Genomic DNA, 22,791 nt, shown 5'->3' on the forward strand with positions numbered 1-22,791 from the left:
GAACAAAAAAAAAAATCTTCAAAGAAATAAGTTGCATATGCCATTACGAAATGATAATTTAATATGTTAATAAATGTTGCTTATGCATACATGTCAATAAAACTGTCTGCTTGTTTGCTAACATGTCATCAGAATTATTACCCATTTGGCAACAAAAATCTCTTAGATGCCGAAGAAGAATATTTTGAGAATAAATTTTTAGAATTTAATTTGTAATATAAAGTTTTTAATGCATCTTAAATTAAAATTTCAATATTTTCACGTTCTTTTCCTAGTAACTTCACAAAAAAATTCACATTAAATAAAACCAGAAATAAAATTAGTATTATTACTTGTTTCCTTAAATATTTAGTCATTAATTATTCGTTTCAATTCAACAGCGTTCTTGCCTCATCTTTCGCAATTTGAAAAGTTCAAAAATATTTTGTCACAAAACTTTCTTAAAATGACCTTCATATTGTTAATGAATGCCTCCTTTAATTTTTTTCTATTTAATTACTTTTACAAAATCAAACATTTTTTGAAAAATAATTTTATTCTGATTTGAAAGCAAATATTACTGGCATTTCAGCTTTAGCAACATTTGAAATCCAGCATTTTTTTTCTCAAAACTATTTCAACAGATTTCAAATATTTCCCTTTATGAATGTTATTGAAAACATATTTCCTGTATTTCCCCTCCTCCTCTAATATTCATAATAATATTTGATTCAATATAAATAGATACGAATAATTTTGGGTCCATACTTTGCTTATATATAACCATTAAATTTACCTTTGTCGCATTTTTACATCTAATATAAATTCAAGAAACCCGTATTTCTTGAATTTATATTAACTGATTATAATATTTGATTCAATATAAATAGAAGGATACGAATAATTTTGGGTTCATAATTTGCTTATATATAACCATTAAATTTACCTTTGTCGCATTTTTACATCTAATATAAATTCAAGAAACCCGTATTTCTTGAAATTTATATTAACTGATTATAATATTTGATTCAATATAAATAGAAGGATACGAATAATTTTGGGTCCATACTTTGCTTATATATAACCATTAAATTTACCTTTGTCGCATTTTTACATCTAATATAAATTCAAGAAACCCGTATTTCTTGAATTTATATTAACTGATTATAATATTTTATTCAATATAAATAGAAGTATACGAATAATTTTGGGTTCATACTTTGCTTATATATAACCATTAAATTTACCTTTGTCGCATCTTTACATCTAATATAAATTCAAGAAACCCGTATTTGTGTTTGTTAAAATGCAGAATTTAATTTTGATTTCCTGCATCTCTAATTAAAAGCTTCAAGTAACAAAAATTGCTAAGATTTTTCATCATAAAATGCATTTACAAATACATTACTATTTTACAAAAAAATATAAAAATTGAATGTAGAGGAAATTTAATTGTAAATTCTTTCATATATGTATATAAATCTACGCATTAATCCAAGTGGAAATGTTTAATATGGAGTTCAATCACGATTTTAAAATCCATAATTTGGAGCCTTTCCCTGTCGCGTGTTTGGCAACACACTTGTTGCCCTCCACCCCGATTTGCCCACGTGTTGATTCCAGCACTCTGAATGAAACGCTGTGTTTTGCATTCGGAAATTCGAGAGTTGCTGAAATTGGAAACGACGGACTTCATTAGTGTCTATTAAGGGGAACTCACCATGGATGAAAAAATTGCCCGACGACGTATCGATGGCCTTTTCGGGGATCGACGACACAAATTCCTTGTCGTGTGTGATGAGGGAGTTTTTTTGCACACCGACAGACCGTATTATCAGAACCATCATGATGAGAGCCATAAGGTGAGTGAGGTAGGACTCATTTTCAGATTTGAATTCAAGGCTAAAAAAAAAAAAAAAAAAAAAAAAATACTGATAATCAAACACGAAATTATATATTCATTTGCAATTGATTCAATGTTGAATAATTTTTTTATACTGTTATATTCCACGTGATCTGTTTTTAATTATAAGATTTTCAATAATTTTTCATCTAGTACCTTTATTTACTTCAAATTTCTTCCTTATAATCTTATTCCGAGTTTAATTAATTAATTTATTTATTTATCAACCAGTAAACCCATGAGAGTAATTAATTAATTAATTAATCAACCAGTAAATCCACGAAAAACTTTTTTTATATTGGATGTTCCCCACTCCCCTAAAATGATCATTTAACCTTCTAAGTTGAACGTAAATATTCATAAAACTGCGCGCGCAAAAAGGAAAAGATAATTAATTGATGAGAACGCGTTTATAATTCACAATACAAAATATAATGTAAGAGATGCAATAATTTTGAAATTTTTGTTTGTCATTTTCGATAACTAATACGTTAAAGTGGCTAATCACTTGGTTTATAATGTTAGTTTTATAAAAGAGAAAGATACAGAAGAGGTGCATATCCATGATATCACGATGCCTCTGATGCTTTCATTTAATTTAAATTTTAAATAAGAAATACGTTTAAACTTAAACTAATGTGACCTCAGAAGACGGTAGAAAAAAATCCTATAGTATTGCAGATTTTGTATTAATACAGCAAATGGGGCTTTGATAAATAGTAATAATAGTTAAAGGCATAATTAAACGAAAATCCTACGAGTATATCAAAAATGAAACCTCATATATAAAATGTTTATTATGTATAGAAATTTCACTATAAAATCTAACATTGTGCTTTAAATTTTAAAACAAGACAAAAAAAATTGCTAAAAAATAGGAAAAATATTTATTTAAAATTTTTTAAAATTTTATTTAACAAAATTAAACATTTTGATCTTAACTTTTATTTAAATTTCATTTTTTACACATTTGCATTTGATGCATTTAAATGTTCTCAGATAGGAAAAATTGATATTAAATTTCAAGGCAGTAATTCGAGGACGTTATATTTTATACAAGATCATTCTGCTGTGCTGCCATCTATCGTGTATTTTATAAAACTTTTCAAATTTAAAGCATTCTGTAAAAAATAGGAGGGATTTTTTTTTCTTTTTTTTTTTTTCTTTTAAGAAGCCTTATTAATTTGGTTTAAATAACTTTTACAAGAAAAGAAAACTTTCTGTAAATATTAAAATTATTTCTTCTGAAGGTGAAAGAACTATTTATCTCAAAATTATGGAAATCATCCCTAAAATATAATTAACAAATAAGAAATATCATAGTAATAATAAGCGTTCCCGTTTTATCATTCGTTTTCAGAGAATTTTAAATATTTGTAATCGTTTAATTGCATATAAATTTTAAATTATAATTTTCCCTGAAAATAAACAACATCTTATTTTATTATTTCAGTGTTTTTAGCATTACAAGGATAATTATATGTGTGTGTTTTTTAAAGTATGTTTCTATGTAAGAAAAGAACATTTTGATTTATAATTTTTACGATTTTATCATAATAAAGGCGTAAAATTAATTTCAAAAACCCTTACTAGAAGATTTTGTTATTAAACTGTTCACATTGACAAACAAGGTATTTCAATTTTACAAACACAATTTTTTTATGGAGAAAATTTTTCATGATATATTTTCAGAAATAAAAAAGGACTCACAGTAAAAGAATATCAACATTTCATTAGATAATTATTAAATCATTTTTAAGATAAACTATTTCGAAAATTATTTTTTATCATCTGTTGGGAGAAATTAAAGAAAAAATTTAATGGAATGAAGAATAACTACGAAATTTTTTTTCTGTGCCTCGGAAATCTGTTATTGGTGCTGTTTTAATGCGATATTTAGAATTATTAAAATTATTCCTAAATTTTTTAGATTTTTAATAGAAAAGTTTTCACTTACTTTCCGATTTCATAAGTCTTTTTAATTTTCTAATATGCTATAAATGTTTCCATAGGAAAAAGCACTGCAAGAATCAATATATTCGATCTTGAAAGATATTTTAATATTTAGTCCAAAAGCTTATAGTATGATATTGTTTTATGTATGAATCGTCAATCTTTATTTTATTCTTAAAATTTAATCTTAATTATTGAGCAGTGAAACAAGTGCACAAAAATGTATTTAATGTTTTTCATGTCGCATAGAAGTATAAATCTAGTAGCTAAAACAATGAAAAGCATTGTTGCAAATTATCTTTAAGAATATTTAATAAATTAGAAAAAACAAATTGTACAAAAATAAAAAATAAAAAAAGGTATCAAAGAAAAGCTCGATTTTCAAAAGTTTTAAAAGGGTACAAATAAGTTATACATTACGAAGTTAAACATTAAAATTTAATAAAAAATCAGCAATTTTGAAATATTTTTACTTAGTAAGCACTAACTATCCGAAATACCCCTCCCCCATTTTTTTTTTAATTTTAGGGCCATAGCGTCATTTTTTTTTAAATTTAGGGCTGGCCCTCTATAGCTTTTTAACTATTTTTTTTTATCGTTCGTGCCGCAATTTACCGATTGTATATCAGACTATAAAACATTAACACGATTGAAAAATATTTTAGGGAATTATATGTATGTGTACGTAATGCGATAATCACAATGGGGCAGATCTATGAAATTTGACTTCTGGCCTTTATATCGAAAATGAAGGAAATTCACATTTAAATCACTCATTTGAGTGATGAAATTCTCTTAAACGGTTACTTTGTTTTCTTCATTATATTGGAATGCTAAATTAAAATGTGCCACATTTGGAGAGTACTGTAGCATAAGTGTTTTAATTTACAATGATTTAAACATACATTGGCGATTATTGTTGTTATTAACTCACAATTTACCATTAGTATTATTATTATTTTCGCTATCGTATTTACATATACATCGACCGATATGATTCTAATTATTTTTCTTTGAAATTCAAGAATGTAAAGTCATAGAATTCTTCCGAATCATTGAAATGCTACATTTTTGTAAGGTTATAATAAGTGGCAACTCGTCCCATTGGGGCTGCAGGAGCTGCAATCCCCTCGACATTATTTTGAGATCTTGTTTCGAACTGTTAATTGCAGAAGTTGAAACACAAATTTTACTTGGTACTTCAGAACTGTTTTTAACAGGATAAGAGGCAGATTCTAAAATTTTATTATTTTTTTCCTTTAATTTTTTTAGATGATTTAATAATTTCTTCATTTTTAGTCACTGGAATTAAAATGTTTATATAAAAAACAAATTAGTTGTTTGTTTTTTTTCGTTGAAAGTTGGCCAAACTAGTTGAAAATAAATAAATAAAAACGAAGGAGGAGGCATTAAATGAACCAATAAAAAGGAGATACAAGAATTTAAAATACATCTATCCTAACTGCAATGAACCTGCGTGCCAATTCACTCATAAAGGCATCACAATTCGATCGCTGCGAGTTAACATGTGACAGATAGAAAAGTTAAAAAAAAAAGGTCCTGGCTTTGAATTTAGCAGTTCAAAGCAATGAATTTTGAAGTTCATGTTTGATATTTGACCAACTTATGTCTCATATTCAAAGCTAAATTCCCGCTATGGACATTATTATTATTCGTTTTCTCACCTTTTTATCATATGTATTCTAATCTACTTTTATATTTCCTCGACAGAATTAGATCTAGTTTAGCAAATATTCGTTTTCTTTTTTTAAAAGTAACTCGTCTAAAGAATATATGTTACAAATTTTCGAAAATACAATTCAGACTATCATAGTTGAAAATTTTGAGTTATTTGAAGTAAAGTGTTTTTCCTCACTTTTTTTCTTCATTTTTTTATCTTCAGAATTTTTTTCTTTATATCCTGCTCCTTATAAAGAGCGAACTGGTACAAGTTACTTTATTGTCTTTTTAGATGCTTTGTGTATTAAAAAATAAAGAAATAAATGTACCTAGGATTTAAACTTGTGAGGAGTGCATACCTTGTTCATACCATAGAAATACTGGAGTACAGAACAGTTCAGTAGTCTTTTCTCAATGCACACAGGGTCCACCGACTTTTAAAATTATGCTTTTAGAATCATACCTCGACTTGTCGGATTGGTGATTCGGTAATTCGGCAGAAACGGTAATTTGCAAAATTATCAAAGAGAATACTAGTGCTCAGTACTTTAATTTTATAGTTCAATTTTTGCATGGGGTTGGGCATTTGATAAACAATACCCATCATATTGCATGCATGCATATTGCTGCAGCAAATGTTAAAATGAAAAAGAGAAATAATTTAAGCTTTTCCGCTTTGAGAAACTGATTGTCGGTTGAAAATGCTGTCATCTGCAACAGTTTGGTTCAGTCTCCTCCTACAGAGTCAGAGGTGAGAACCCCAGAAAATAAAAAGTGAATAAAGCTATAAATTTTTCAACTTTTATTATAAGAAAAGAACATATACACTATGTATTCCTATTTAAGTGGTAATAATTAGAATATAAAACAGTGATATTAGTATAAAAATAATTTTGATACTAACATGCGGACTCAGCAGTAGTTATATTTTTTAAGATTATCATTAATGCATTAAGATTAGGTTCAGTTGACGAATGCTGTTTCTTGTTTAAGATAAAAAGTCAGGATATCAGTTATGAATCACCGCTTCTCTAAGAAAGCATTTGTTGACTTTTTACCAACCAAACAAAAATTCACACAAAAAGAGACAAATAAATAGATATTTCGAAATTATTAATTCCAACTGATGAAATACACAGTACGTAGTTTTCCATTTTGAAATCTGCTTTGATTTACGCTTGCACTCTCTGATTTATGCATGTAGTTGCAAAATACAGGTTCGCAGTTGTCCTTCGATTATAAAACTGACTGACCAATCCTAGGGGCGTTATTGATTTGATTATCAGGATAATCAAAGAAACTTTGAAAATTACGGTTTAGTTTGGTCATATTAACATCCCGTTTTTTAAAGCAACACTAGGGCTAATTTGAGACGAACCTCGTAATTTTGAACCTCGGTCTGATGACGAGGACGACACCTGAACTGACACCCTCCCTCCTCTCCACACCACACCAGCGGGAGGACGTTTGACCCGGACTGTTTAACGTACACCAGACCCGCTTACACGACGGTTCTTCGGTGGAATCAAGTATCGAATCTGAAACCCCCAGGTTCCGAAGCCGAGGCCTTACTACCAGGCCACCGCGGCCTTGAAAAATTACAGAGCCTACAAATTAGTAAATGGAATACTAGTTGAGAAAGACGGGCTGAATTATCGGGTTAAATTCAAAACGTCATAATAAAAAAATAGAAATGATAAAAAGTTTAAAATTTTTTCTTTTAAAAAACAGAAAAATAAAGTGGAATAAAGATGCCAATATTCGATTTCCTCCCTGGTCAAATAATTCGCTGAAATGGAATCATATCAGGGTGAAGAAATTTTATTTACAAAAGTTGTGAAAAAAATTCCCCATAAGTGTACATTTGTAACGTTTAAATTTATTTATTTATTTTCCAAATATGAACTATTTATTGGCGTTAAAAATTTGGAAAAATTCGGGAATTGCAATTATAATTCAGGGCATTTTTACATTTCGAGATCATGTCAGCTCATTCAGGATACCTGTTCTCATTACAATTAAAAGAAGACTTAAATTATGAAGAATCAAGTCTATTCTTTTCAATAATGCACTTAAATAAAAACATCATTTTAGAAAAAAAAAATGGGATTAGGGATTTATTTCGAACCACATAAACTATGCTCAAGAGCTGTTCAAAGAGGTGAAATAATAAGAAAAGCGACGAAATCATACCATCCCTTGATCTTTAGCAATAATGAAAAACCATCAAATTCCTTGAAAAGAAAGAAACAATTTAAAAAATAATCGGAACAGCATTTTCAATTATAACTAAATCACATTTCGAAGATCCAACACAATTGTACCAGAAGAAATTGCCTTACTTCCTTCCGCTTTATGAGAAAATATACCCTTGTGAAAAAGAAAAAGAAACCAGAACTGAGTGAGACAAAATCGCCTGCAATTAGAGAGACTTTAGGTGGTTGTTTAGACAGTATGTAATCCATAACCGCATTGAATAAGGACTATCAAAGTGAACAGAAAAGTCCTTGAAAAGAGCAACCGTGTTTTCATTTCCTGGTACATGTTGGTTGTTATTCGTTCTCTCTTTCTCTCTCTGGGTGTTATGTGGATGAGTGACTTAATGAAACGAATAAAATAAAATAAAAAGTAACAAGGTAAATAACAAGCTCAAAAATATATATGGTTGCTAGATTTGGCTTCGCATGGCAAAAATTTCTTTTATATAAAATGTTTTTTGTAAAAATTTATTATTTCTTTAGAATTTTTCCCCCGTGATAATTATTCTTAAAATTTGTAAATTTTTTTTCCTTTTGTAATCATAAGGTACTAAGTAACATTTAAAGTTTCATTATCTGTATACATTTTTGTTTAATTTACGTGATGTTTTTAATTAAATCAAATTCGGTTGATTATGCATTTGTTCAAACGTAAAAAAGCATTATGCTCTTTATCAGTTTGGCATATTTCGTCTTAAGAGATATGTAAATTCTTCATTTCCAAAATCTAAACACACGGGCCACACTATGCTAGTCATATTGTGTTATTTTCCATTTGGCTATATCTTTTTCATCTATCAGCCACAATTAAATAACATCCTAATATCCTGAAAAGAGTAAAAATTATTTAAAATTAAAACAAATTTTTAATTATATATTTTAAGAAAAAAGACCGCTTTTTAAAAATAATCTTAAATAATACTGCAGTTTTGTAATATTACTTTTCTGTACATTTAGTTGATTGTAAGGAAAGGAGTTTCGCAGGTATTTTAATGGTTGCTTATTAGATGCCAGGTCAATGAGCTCCTGGCCTTAACGACAAATTTGGAGACCTTTTGGTATCTCGACGACTTTGGAGAAATGCATGAAGGTGTCCGAAACTCCTGGAATTTCGAGGATATCCCGATGAGGAGTGAAAATACGATATTCTTCTAGAAGATTCACTGCCCTATCACGGATATCATAATTTAAAAAAAAAAAAGAAAGGACAGAGTTGAAGTTATTAGTCGAGTGAATTCTTTCTTTAAAGTGTTGATTTCCAGTGAATTTTTTTTGAGCACTTCGCGCTGTTGTCGTTGCTAAATAACCATATATATAATATTCCAATACTTCTTTCGAATATCTTAACTTTATCTTTCTTTTTTGTAAGTCGATGTTGCAAATGTCAACTAATGAAAGTTAACAACATTTTGGATAATTGGTGTATTTCTTTGAAGTCATGATCAATGGATAATATATTTTTAGACAAATATTTACATATGATAGGATTTTCTCCTTTTATAATGAATAAATTTACATTTCTGAAATAAATGTATTCATCTGAATTTGTAAATTACACCTCTAAATTAAAAAAAAGCATATCTATACAAATTTTGCAGACAGAAATGTTACACTCTATGTGTGCATAGATGAATGTAAGGAAAACATTTAATAAATTGACAAGTTTACATTATGGGGCCCTTATAAAAACTGAATTTTTTTTAAAACTTTTTACAATCAATTTCCATAGAAGCCAAAGCGTTTTCATAAAATTTTCCTTCCTCATAATTAAACTTTGTAAATGGAAATATATGTCTAAGTGCAATATTTAAGGAAATAAAAACTTGTTCAATTTTTTAGTCATCGTATATGTGTAAGCTAACAAATTTGAATTCTTTTACCTCCTGTCTTCTAACTGAGAAAAATGTTTCGACCCACCAACTGAATATCATCGATCTGACTGAAATAACATTTTATGACTGAAAATGATTAAAATATTTTAGAACTTTTTATGAAATCTAGAATAATTTCAAAATGGGAGGTAATTTAATAAATCAAATTAAAATCTTTAAAAAAATGCTTCAGTTAGTAGTGAATATAAAAACAAAATGTTCAGTCCTCTTCCAAGTTAGCTATGATTGTAAGTCAGTATTGTGTTGAGAATTTTAAAACTTCATGAAATGTCCACGTTAGAAATCAAGATTCGAATTATATGCACGTAGACAATATCCTGTTATTCGATTAGAGGTGATCATTTGCTTTCGTTATTATATATGTGGAAACATTTTGGAAACACACTGTCAAAAAATTAAGGGATATTGCAAAATGAATCTGAAGTAATCAAAAGAAGAAAAAAAGATAATCTGATTTTCTTTAAATTAAATTAAATAAGAACACTATAAAAGCAAAGTCAAAGTTTTAGCAAGAACAGTTAAAACATCTGATAAACTATTCAATGTCTCCCACAATATTTCTTGAGTTGGACGAAGAATGGTTGAGGATCTAGCAACCTCTCGGTACCAATTCATGTTTCAACGCTGTCAATGTGTTTTGGGTGTCATCACCTTAATGAGCAATCAATGTATAGCATTTTTATTTGATTTGATATGCTTCTTCTCGCCTCCACCAATTCATTTGCAACTCAATATGAGATATTGATCTTACATTTCATTTAGATTATTGAAGAACGTTTTCGGCTTTGTTATATCTATTTCTGTTGTTCTTGTTTTATAATATAAATATAAATATAAGAGTTGTAAATTAAGTATTGGTAAAGTAGCCCAAAAAGATGCCGAATTATCGGAGCAATGAGATGTTGTTGTTGTCAATGTGTTGAGCACATAAAACTGTCCAGATAGTCGAAGGGGGTACTTGCTGCGTGGCATTAAAGTAGCTAACTTTCTAAATCATGTTTAAAAAAGTGATCAACGGCCTTGGATTAAAATCGAAGCTGATGGTGGCAAAATGATCGCAATGTTATTTTTTAAAGCCTATTGCTTTCATATGTTACTGTATAGGATGGTTACACAATGGGCCAAAGCCTTTATTGCAGGTCAGATTTGAAACGCCATTTGGTCATTTACTCCTCAACATCACGTTGACATCGTAAACGGTCTCCTTTCCATAGACTGTCGATGGAATGTCCGAGAATTATTCATTGAAACTGGACTCAGTTATCTAACCGTGCGGCACATACTGAAGAAAATCTTTAGCATGAGAAAAATTGCTTTCCCCTGAGTTCTACATCGATTCACTGACGTACAGAAATGGAATTAGTATGCCTTGACTGGTATCCATTTCGACAGACACTGCAATGGCAGAGATGCATTTCCACAGCTTTTTGTCGCCGTTGATGAGACGTAGGTTCGACCCTGATTTAAAGCATCAATCTAATAAATGACGTCACCCAGGTTCGCCACGTCCACAGGGATTTCTTCAGGAACCCAATCGGATGTTGTGCCCCAAGCAGAAAACTATTGCTGATTTCTATAGCCCAAACATCCACGTTTATCGAGGGACAATCTCCCTGTCGTATTGCATGACAATGCTCGTTGTCAAGTTGCACAAGATCTTTTGCGACACTAGTCTTGGGAGGTGTTAAAGCACCTTCTGTACTCGCGTGACATGAGACCTTCTGGCAACCACATATTTTCTCCAATAAAATGAAATTGTTGAACTGTAAGAGTTTCTTTGATGCATCCGATTTCCTGACAGCTATTTCTGAGTCGAGTAGAAGGACTCTCCGTTGCTGACATCAACAAATCATACCTTGCCAACAATATCCTACTTCTTCCTGATATTTGTCAAAAATGTAAGTCTTTGCTGGTGATTATATTGAACGATTGTAATGTGATTTTGCTTGTACATTTCTTAAAAAAATGTTTTCCATGTATATTTGCATAGCTTTATTTACATTCTTCATATATATATTTACAATTTTAATTTAGTTACGTTTCTTATTTTTTTTTTTTTTTTGTTATATACTTACAAATACATGGCTTATCATAAATGTATAAAGCTGCAGTGCCTCAGCTGCTTAGTATTTTAATACTATACAGTTGATGATGTCGATATTTACATAAGAATACGTACGTAACACATTCGGAAGTTTTAAGTCATGGTTCATGGTAATATTACAGGCGCATAATTCTGAAAGTGGTAGGAAACATTACCCGCCGGAACAAAAACATTTTTTCAGGAAAGATCGACATATTTTGACTACAATACTTGTCAGATATTGACATCTGTTTCCACAAAAGGATGATCATCTGGAATAATAGAGCATGTGCTATTGACGCATGTAGTTGTGGGTTTAGAGTTTGCAGGTTGTGTTCTGAAATTCTAACTCTTCCCTTATTCTATATTTTAAGATTTGAGTGTTTGTAAATCGAATGAAATAAATAACCGAGAGACACACGGCCATATTTTTATTTTCTATAGACATATCTTTAGAAAAATGGAAGAAGTTGGGAATCATGAGGTAAGAGTGGTAGTTTTCTTGCTCAGCTTCAAAAACGTCTTGCATGCTTCAATTGTCGGGACGAGGCAGTTAGTAACTGACCAGCACTATTCCTTCTCAAAATAATTAATCCGTAAATAAATTTTCCATATTACATGATTTAGCAGCTACTAGAGGTCCAGTAAAAAAACAACTTTCTTCTATATGCAGTCACGTAAACTGGAACATTCTTAACATTCTTTTTAAGAAGCAGTGGGTTTATTAAAACCCAGTATTGTTTGAAAGGAATATCCTTAATAATTAAGAGTTTTATATGTTTATTTTATTTTAAAATTTCTTATATTTAATAATTGTCATATTTTAAAGCAATTTCACTGTAGTTACAAATACGTTATCAAATTATAACATTTTTTTGCTCTGTACTATGAAATTAAAATAAAATAGATCCTGTTTGAACCTCTAGTTCAAAATTGCTTAAATTTCTTTGTTTTAAATTTGATTAATTTATCTTGACATTAGTTTTAAAATTTACTCTTAATTGCATAATAGCGATGACTAGTATAAGCAAAAGAAATGTCAATAAGCATAAGCATAAATGCAGTTACTATATGAGTGGAAAGTATTTTTATAGAATATATTTAAAAATATTTTTTTTAGTTATTAAAACTAGAAAAATTGTATGATAATAAAACTATTATTCTTTTTATTTTAAAAGGAAGTAAAATGGGTTTGTATGCAATAATATATTCCGAAATTATTGAGGGACAAGGTTAAGATTTTGATTAATTTTTAATTAAAAATCTAATTAAAATTTTACTAATCAAAAAGTAACTACATATTAAATTTGATAATACCAGTCCCAACGGTCATGTTTATTCAATTTGTATATCATATGATGTAGTTTACAAATAGTAAACCAGTCTGTAAATATTATTATATTAAAAAGCGTCGAGTTTACGAAAATATTTTTTAACACGACATAATTTTAGATAAACTTTCATTTACTCATATTATGACACTTAAATTTAATTTGAATTTTAATATTATATAAAATTAATTGTTTTTGGATTATTATTTACGAAGCTATTGCCCGATAATATAAGAATTATTAAATTAAAAATCGACACTGACAAGTAGTTGTGTACAAAGAAGCACACAGATGTAATAATTTATGACTACACATTGTGTTATTACATTGAAATAAAATATAATGCGTGATCATAAAAGCATAAAAAGATAAATGCATATAAATAAAAGCATAAACCGATAAAAAAATATCTATATTTTTTTATTAATTATTTTTTTTATAAAGAAAACTACCATTCTAGGCCAGGAGTAATAAGCAACTGAATGAGAATAATAAATAAGAATTGTACAGAAAATGATAACAGAAACGGGTTTTTACGATAAGTTCCTAGAGTCTTGTTTTAGATTTAAATATTCAGACTAAATTTTTAGAAATCTTCCTGCAAATTTCTTAGAATTTTCTGAAAAAAGAACAACAAATTTTTACTTTTAGCCATTTAAGAATTAATGAGAAATATCAATAATTTTTGATTTCATAAACGAATTTCCTTTACAATTATTTGCAATTTAACAAGCTATGTGTATTTATTTCAAAAAATGGATTCATCCATATGTGTGAAAAAATATCGTTTGCTTTCGGCTACATGGAAACTCTTAGGAATAAATATTTTATATGAGAATTTTTTAAGATATTTTCACAGATCAGTTTGGAAAACTTGATTGCTATCTTTGTTTACAAGGAGCATCTTTTTAATCAAGCGTTAAGTGCCAGAAAAAAATTTGTAAACATGACATCAAACCTTAAAAAGCAAACTACTTAATAAATTTTTGAAGCAACAAGCCATAACAAAGCTGTTTTAAGCCTTAGGCTTAGTTCCGCTAATATTCGCTGAAAAATATTTATTTAGGAATGAAACAAATAGTGACAAATTCAATCAAAGAAAAAAAAAATATTTTTACTGTTATAATACTATGAAAAAATTCAAGATTTCATTAGATAGACTAGACTTGAATACATACATTTTATTGAATTTTTGAAAGTACCATCAATTTATATCTTATCTTATATGTGTATTTCCAAGCAGCGAAGTGGTCGCCCCAAAATTTTCTCGCATATTCTCGAATAAAAGGTAATCCTACAGAACACCTTGCATGACACTGACGTACAACGGTTACGAAATATTAACATTGACGTGAATTTATCTTTTTTACTGAATCAATCATATCATCCTTGACATGTGGTTAATAGTATCTGAAAATCGAATTTGTATTTTAGACATGTTTTTCCCAACCGACTGAAAGAAATGTGACGCAAAACTGAACTTGTAGTCACAAATTATCATACCAAAATTGGTATATTTAAGTCATTGCTTCTTTGAATTATAGCGTTTACATGTTTCTAAAAGTACAAACCAACAGATGGTCAATCCCCTGCTGGATTTGATTCAAAATTTGATTAGGTGTTTCGACAATAGATGTTAATTCTTTCTATTGAATTTCAGCTGTCTAGCTATCTTCGTTTTGCAATTGTAGTGTTAACTTATATTTGAACAGCCAGAAAGATGGAATGTCAAAATGTGATAGAAATCTGCAAATTTGATATAAAGGCCGAATACTAAATAATTCAGGTTGATGTAAAACCTCGAGATTCATCATAAATCCCAAAGTTCGAACTTTTTGATGATTTTTTTAAATTTTATCTATACTAAGTATACGAGAACTAAAAAGGCATGAAATTTGAAGCAACGACAAAAATTAAACATAATTCCTTTAATTCCTGTCAAAAACAACAATATTCTTTTGAATTTCAGCTAAAAAAATCGCAAATAATGGTTTTATGTTTTAAATATTTTGATAATATAATATTTAATATAAAAGTGAAATGTTTCAAAATTCATAAATGTATTCAAACATATACAAAAAAAAGTATGTAATATTTAACAAATTGTGCAACTTTGCTATCATTGTAAAAGAAAAGGGGCGAATTATAGATCGGAATAACTGCGACAAATATTCTATCAGATTCCTGATTTGAATGTCTATCTTTACTAATAATAAAGATGCATATGTGTGTATATTGGCGCTTTACAGGCGCACCTCGTAATGTAAATCTGCACCTAGAGGTAATATTACTCAAATTTTAATTAATTAAAATTAAACAAAATTTTAATGCTTTTACACGGTAACTACCAAGAATATTATAGCACAAAAATGATTTTTGTATTATTTTAAAATTTAAAGAATTATCTTTTCTATTATATTAATTTTTAGCCGTATATTTTACTATTCTTAATCAATTTAAAATGTTTTTATTAGTATTTTACCACAAAATATTTTATTGTTGAAGTGAAATTTAGATAGCTTTCAATGTTGCTACTAATATTTTATCCCGATTTCTTTTCCAATGTTGATGATAAAGATATGAACATTCGGCTTAATGTTAAGTATATTTCGGAATAACGCCTGCTTTAAATAAAGTGAACATTTGTTTACTTAAGGTTTAGCTTCAGAAACAAGCAATGATGTATATGTTTTTAAATGTATCTATTTTTAAACATAAACATAAACATTTAAACATAAAAACAGAAAATAAGAAAGTTAATGGGTCATTTCTTTAATGCACACGTAAGTCATGCACAATGAATAGAACTGGCTTCTAAAATAGTATGAGTTATGTGTCTATCGAAATTTGAAGTTTAAAAAGTATTTTGAAGAGATTCTCCAGGAAAATTGATCTTCTAAAACTTTAATACTTGTTTATGAAATGAAAAATTATTTGTTGAATAGAATGGTGTTTTGTCTTTTTCTTGCTAGAAGAAAATGTTTTGATTTTTTTTTTACATTTAATATGAATTAAAAAAGAGTAATCATTCTTTAATTATTTATTTATTGATTAAATAACAACAAAAAAAATCGAAGATAAATCGTATTTTTTGACGAAAGCAATCATTTCTTAATTCAGTATTTTTACTTCTCAAAGTTTTATTGTTTTTCAAATGGATTTATCTTTTAAAAGAGTATCTGGCGATTTGTGATTTGTTTTTGTTCTTTGTTAACAAAATTAGATTAATTAAAGAAAACTCTTCTTAAATTGTTTCATTAGTCGTTGGAGAAAATTCAATTTCTGCATTTGAACATACTTAATATTTGCGACGAAAATTCGCTTCAAGTTTTTAAATACATGATTGAATTTTTATCACCAATTACAGCTAACAACCATTATAAAATGCACACATTAAATGTTTCTTAGTAGCTAATTCATTTATTTATTTATGATCATGCAAAAATACATTCGGAATTAAACGTCAAAATAAATTCTAGAAATATTCACACAAAAAAAGCATTAGGAAAAAAATCGGAAGTTTATTTATTATTTTTCTAAAACAAATGCCATTTGTTTTTAATCGCGAATTATTATTTCCTTTTATTAATTGCAACTTCATGATACTAAAAACTTGTTCCTTCAAGTTAAAAATAAAACAGACCACATATCAGTTCGAGATCCAACTTCAGGTTGCAGGTGTTCGCTATTTCATTTTTTATGAGTTTGTTCCACATTTTTTTTTAATAACCTTTCACTTTGCCGTGTGTATTTCAGCGAAATCTCTTTGTAACCGGTATTGAAGAAGTATTTTTGCAGACCACTTTCTACCAGGAAGTTATGCTATGTTGTGTGTTTTCACACACTTGTTACTAAGTTAGTGTTCTACGAAATTTGACTCATTTTGCTTTAGGTCTTATTCTACTGGAGTCTAAAAATAACAATTAAACACTGGCATTCACTATAACGTCGTGAGGGATTTTCTTTTATGGTATTGCGAAAGTGAAACCAGGAAGAAAAAGTGTTTAAGAATTATTTGAAACAAATGTATTTGAGTTGACACAGTATATTGTTTCAAGTGGTTTTTGTGTATAGTTTAGCTTTTATTTTTAATAATATTTAAGTACACTACAATGCCCTTTATTCTTTACAGTCAGGAAAAAGCATTAAAATTGTGAAAACCACAAATTATTTTAGAATTTGTAAAGGTTTTCGTCGTAATAATTATCATAACTTTTTACCATATCATTTATTTTTGTCATAATTATCATAATATATATTTTGCTTGACTAAGAATTTGATTTTATTGTAATCTTCGAGATATTCTAAATCAAGAACCAACTCATTCTCCAGAGAGGGAGGGTGAAGAGGGGGAATCAGAATACCTGGCATCATGATAGCATGTTTGGTAATGTCCTTTAATAAAACTTTTTGGTTTCTAACATATTTTGATCAAAATCCTTCAGGCGGAAGTCTGTATTTTGTCCCTTCTTATACATGTGAATATGATAACTCAAAAATACATCGAATTTGACATATGAAATCTAATATATGGGTTTCTTCTAAAAAAGTGAACATGTCCCAAATTCTGGCCAAGTATGCCAATGGTTTGGCTCATTAATGGTCTCTTTTTTCATTTTTATATATGTGAACTAAAAAAACTAAAAAAAAAAGCTAAATATAAGATAAATAAATTTTGATATTTATTTTGATTCTTGGTGTCAAAAGTAGATATGTGTCAAATTTCGAACTCAGTCGATCAAAATAAAAGCTTTTGTAAGTATGCAAGAAATCTGAGTAAAAATTGCCTCTCTAGTTCATGCAATGCATCAGTGCTCATCTAGATCTATTTAAATGGAAATAACAGATATTGAATATATTTGGAAAATTTTTTAACTGATTGAATATAGTCTACAAATGCCCGCTTTAATTTTATTTTAGAAATCCAGAATATTTTGCTCATATAAATAAAAAAAAAATATTTAAACAGTTTATACGTTGTAGAAATTTAAATTACTCAACTCATTGCCTTCAAATTTTATTCATAAATAGTAGGAAACATACGGAAAGTTGCAAGACAATTCATTTAGTAGTTAACTCTTTTATATAATTAAAATCTGTTTCTGTGTAAAAAAAAAAAGATTATTTTGCGTTTACCTTTTCTATTGAATGGAGATATTTTAGTAACTTTAAATCATTCTATTTATCTCCCTCTAATTATCAAACGTAATGCTTATAAAAATTTTGTGTCGCTCTATAAAATATTATTATTAAAATTTAATAAAAATTATTATTATTAAATAATAATTAATAAATATTAATAATCTATGAAAAAATAGCTTTTAACAGATTTTAAAAATCGTTTGAAGAAACTAATTCTTTCATTTTGATGAAAAAATAAAGATATAGGCCAAAACAAAATTATGGATAATATAATATTTCATACAAATTTACATACGTATTAAAAATATCATATGCGTGATTGAAAAATAATCATGAAAATACTTTAATTCCCAGCAATACTAGGTATATAAGCTAATGCACTATAAAATATCTCCCATTTATTACGTTACCATAAATAGCTTGCAACTAATGGATACGTCATTCAACCCAACACCTGTCTTCATTCAAACCAATAAAAAACTTTATGGTTGCTATTTGACGATTTTTTTCCCAGGCTATAAATTATACTATGCCAAAAAAATCTAACTTTGAATAAGCATAAGTTAGTGATTTTCAGTATAACTTTGATTGCTGAAATTGAAAGCTAATAGTATTGACTAATTGAATTTGAAAACTAGAAATAGAAAATCATAGATGGTAGAAAATTTTCCACATTTACTCTCATTAGGAAGATAGTTTTTGCAATTGAATTTCATTTGTTTATTATAAAATGTAGACAGCACATTTCTATTTTTGATCCTGCCCATGTAATGCGATCAAGCCATGTGGCATCAAAGTCACGTGATAAATATCACCCTGCATCTCTCGAACATACATTTCCTTGTGGTATGCCATGACTGTGGTACATATCACTTGTGTTGAACTGACTTCACTGCTAGAAATAAAATTGCTTTTTCTGGCCATAAAGTCATTTAAGATATTACTTTGTTTTGACGTATATATTTATAAAGGAAAGGGTCTTTATTTTTTTCCCTTGAAAAATAGCTTTGAAACCTTGACTTTAGTACAATTTTCTTAAAATATTTTTTTTCCGTATTCGTTTGTGTCTGTTAGGATTAAGTGGTGTTTATTATTTTTTATAATGGAAAGTATATTTAAAGGTTTAAAGTAACAAAATGTTAAAGAAGTGATGTTAATTCTCATATAAACCGAAATACTGCAACTTCATAAGGAACCTCAAAACACCTCAACGATTCAAATGATGATCAAACAATGTCGATTAAGAACTGTAATATATCATTTGAGGTATTTTGGAATAAATTATCTTAAAGATATTTCCAGAATTTTCATAAAAATTTTCATTTTAGCTAAAACTGAAGAAATTTGACAAGAAAAGTTTTCAAATTTTGATAATTAATTATCAATAACAAACTTGTGATAAAAATCAGTAACTTGCCTTCCGAACAAATATTGTTATGTCTTGTGTTAAAAGACCCTATTTACCATCTGATGAAGGAATTTGGCGAAACAAATAATTCTTTGTTTTTCATCTTGAAAGATTTGTTTCTTACTTCTTTCAAATTCATTTCGTTTTGAGATACAGTTTGCTTTAATGTGAGCTTAAAAGGCTTAAAGCATCATAAAGTCCCTAAATATTTTCTAATCTAATTAATTATAAAAAAATATTCTTTCTTTTATCCTTTAGCATTAAATTTGAAATAATCAAAATTTCACTTAATTTTCGATAGTTTTGTACCAAGATTACGTGACAAGACCGGCATTCCCCCAGCACAACAACATGAGAGCGTTTTGCCCAAGACGGTAAATATTACTGCCACCAAACTCGTATTTATGGCAGAACAATAGATTCGATCTAGAATCTTTAACTTTGCTTATTTAATACTGAACGTGCATTTAGTCTTTAAAAAATAATAATAAAAAAAAAAAAAACAGAAATTTAAAATGGAATGAAGAATTACACACACACACACAAATAAGAAACCCTATTACGAATATTTTGTTCTGAAAGTTTCTGACTTTTATACGCCGGAAACAAACCGTTGTAATTATAATCCACAAATCTAAAAATCTAATTCATAAATCAAATGAATTTTATTGAAAATAACTCTGAAAGAATCCCGCTTTTTAGCTGGAAGACAGAAAGAAACTAAGTTATTGATAGATATAATGTAGATTAGAAGCGATATATTAAATTTTACTTGTTCTGTCACTTTATAACATCATTTATAACATAAGGAATGCATACCAATATTAAAATGAAACATAATATTATTCTTTGGTTTTCTTTAAAAGCCACTACATAAAATATGTTTCATATAATAGTGAAAATATATGCAACATTATTGCATTTGTTTTCCTACAATTAGCTACAATTTATTGTGCTGAAGAAAAATATCAATAAATACGGCCTTCAGAACTGATAATCAACGTTTTTTTTCCCACACGAATCTACACAATCTATTCAAGCCGTTGAATTAGATTAGAAGAAAACAAAACGAAACACTCGATCTCAAGAACCGTCTCCGTTATTATGATCATCTTGGCGTGCAATTGGCGAGTTGGCTACCTGGTGTTGCAACCCGTTCCCCGGTACACGCGTATTGTAGGCGGCGTCCGAACCACCACCAAGGCATCCGGCGAAATCGTTCGCGCTGCGTGCGCCTCACGATATTATTATTGTAATGGCCTTCCCAGACTGACCACTGCATTCAGCATTCGAACATCTAAAGACTATCTGCTATGTCCCGATTCGCTTATCCCCGGACTTGTTCCATTCACTTCCGGCTATGTCCACTGAAAGATGCCAGAACCTCGCCGCTGCATTTTGATGACCTCATATCGAATGTAAGTCAGGATTTGAATAATAGTTATCTTTTAACAGTTTTAGAAAGGAAATGGTCAGTCATAAAATTAAATTCCAGGATATTTCAGTTTTTAGATGCCGGATATATAACACGGATGTAGTAATGTCATTTTTGTTTCGACAGTCGAGTTAAAAAAAAAAAAGTTGCAGACGATAATAAATAAAAGCAGAATAATCGATGGCAATGACGTAATTGTTTCTTTTTTTACTATTGTTCGAATTTATTTTCCGCATTGTTTCAACAGTAATAGAAGAGAAATAATGAATGCTAAATTAATTATTCCATTGAATGAGAAAATTAATATTTTTGTTTTCATTTTCCCGAGTTCATATTTTGGATCTTATGTTTAATTAAAATAAAAAGTAAAATAAATTGCAGAATTTTTCTGAAAGAATGAAATTAAAAAAAAGACTTAGATTAATAATTTTAAATTATTGAAATTTTGAAATGTTCTGAATAAATTTATTTCCAGTGCATTTTAAACTAACTGGAAACCTTCAATATTTGCATTAAACCTCGTTGAAATTTCTGATAACCAAGAAGTATTTCAGAATACATTCCGATAGAACACTGTTTTATCAGCTTTACGAATACTGACAGCTTGTTAACGAATTTGAGAAATTATAAACGCATGAACAACTATATTCATTGGTGCAGGAATTTTTTTCCGATTATTAAATATGTTTTCGGTTGTATCCAGTCACGTATATAATTACTCATGTCGTAATGGATGGATTAGCATAGAATTTCGAAGCACCAATTACATAATTGCTGAGTGAACTTTGTAGCACATGAAGTGAGAAAAAAAAATGTTTTAATTTCGTTTTTTTTTTTTTTTTTTTTTTTTTGTGTGCTTATGTGTGTCGTGCGAGATTAATAAAGATTAACACATTTAAAACGTTTCAATAACTTTCTATTTCGAAAAATTAAATGAAATGTTTAATTAATTGGAAATATAAAATAGGATTTACTTTATTTGTTTATTAGATTTTAACTGAATTAATTATAAAGGGTTTAATTGCAGAATTAATATTTTAATATGTAAGAGATAAAGATTAATGTGTAAATGATAAAGGTGATTTAAATATATTATTTTTTATATTAATTCATAAATTACTGAATCACCTGGCAAATTCTTTGTTATATATTATTTTATGTGTAAATGTTTCTTTTATCTTGTGACGAATAAGAATTTGTTCTCTAATCGTAAACTTTCAATTTTTATACTGTGACGAATTATGCTGTTAAATTTAGTTAAACTACTAAATACTACTGTTAAAAAAAGCCAGGAAATTAAAAAGGGTAAAAATTCAAACATTTATTTTAGTGGTTTTTAACATTACAATATATATAGTCTTGCATACTACGTGTATCTTGTGACACGATATATGTGAAGTCAAAATAGGGAAGGTTGGTCGAAAATTGATGAAATAAAGATATCTCTAATTATTACTTAGTTGCGTTTTAAAAAGGAGGCGGAGCCAAATTTGTATTAAATTTTTAATTTAAAAATGAATAGAATTTTTAACGATTCCTCTTAATAATTTCAGAGCATATTATTGCATCATTTTTGTACTTCTTTAGAATTAAAAAAAGTAAGCTTTATAGTAATACGAATTTTATTTCTGTACCATTTTTATCTCTACTTTTAATACATTTGTAATCTTTATATTTAGTATAATTTCACCAAAATATTTTTCCATAGTTTTAGCTCCTAGATTTGT

General features: G+C 28.3%; 1 protein-coding gene across 3 annotated transcripts in view; it reads left to right on the forward strand.

Annotated features, from left to right (window-relative positions):
- The first annotated feature begins 1,602 nt into the window (after positions 1 to 1,602).
- The window catches only part of LOC129988976 (WD repeat-containing protein 47-like), a 102,531-nt gene continuing 81,342 nt past the window's right edge, over positions 1,603 to 22,791 (forward strand). Inside the window, exon 1 of one of the 3 annotated variants that reach the window (XM_056097273.1) lies at positions 1,603 to 1,850. In XM_056097273.1, the coding sequence (XP_055953248.1) occupies positions 1,701 to 1,850 (150 nt within the window). In that variant the 5' untranslated portion in view covers positions 1,603 to 1,700. Of the gene's footprint in view, positions 1,851 to 20,804; positions 21,048 to 22,791 lie in introns of those variants that run through there. The other 2 variants (XM_056097274.1, XM_056097275.1) reach the window with 2 other exon arrangements.

The sequence above is a fragment of the Argiope bruennichi genome, chromosome 10, assembly GCF_947563725.1.
Source record: "Argiope bruennichi chromosome 10, qqArgBrue1.1, whole genome shotgun sequence".
NCBI lineage: Eukaryota > Metazoa > Arthropoda > Arachnida > Araneae > Araneidae > Argiope > Argiope bruennichi.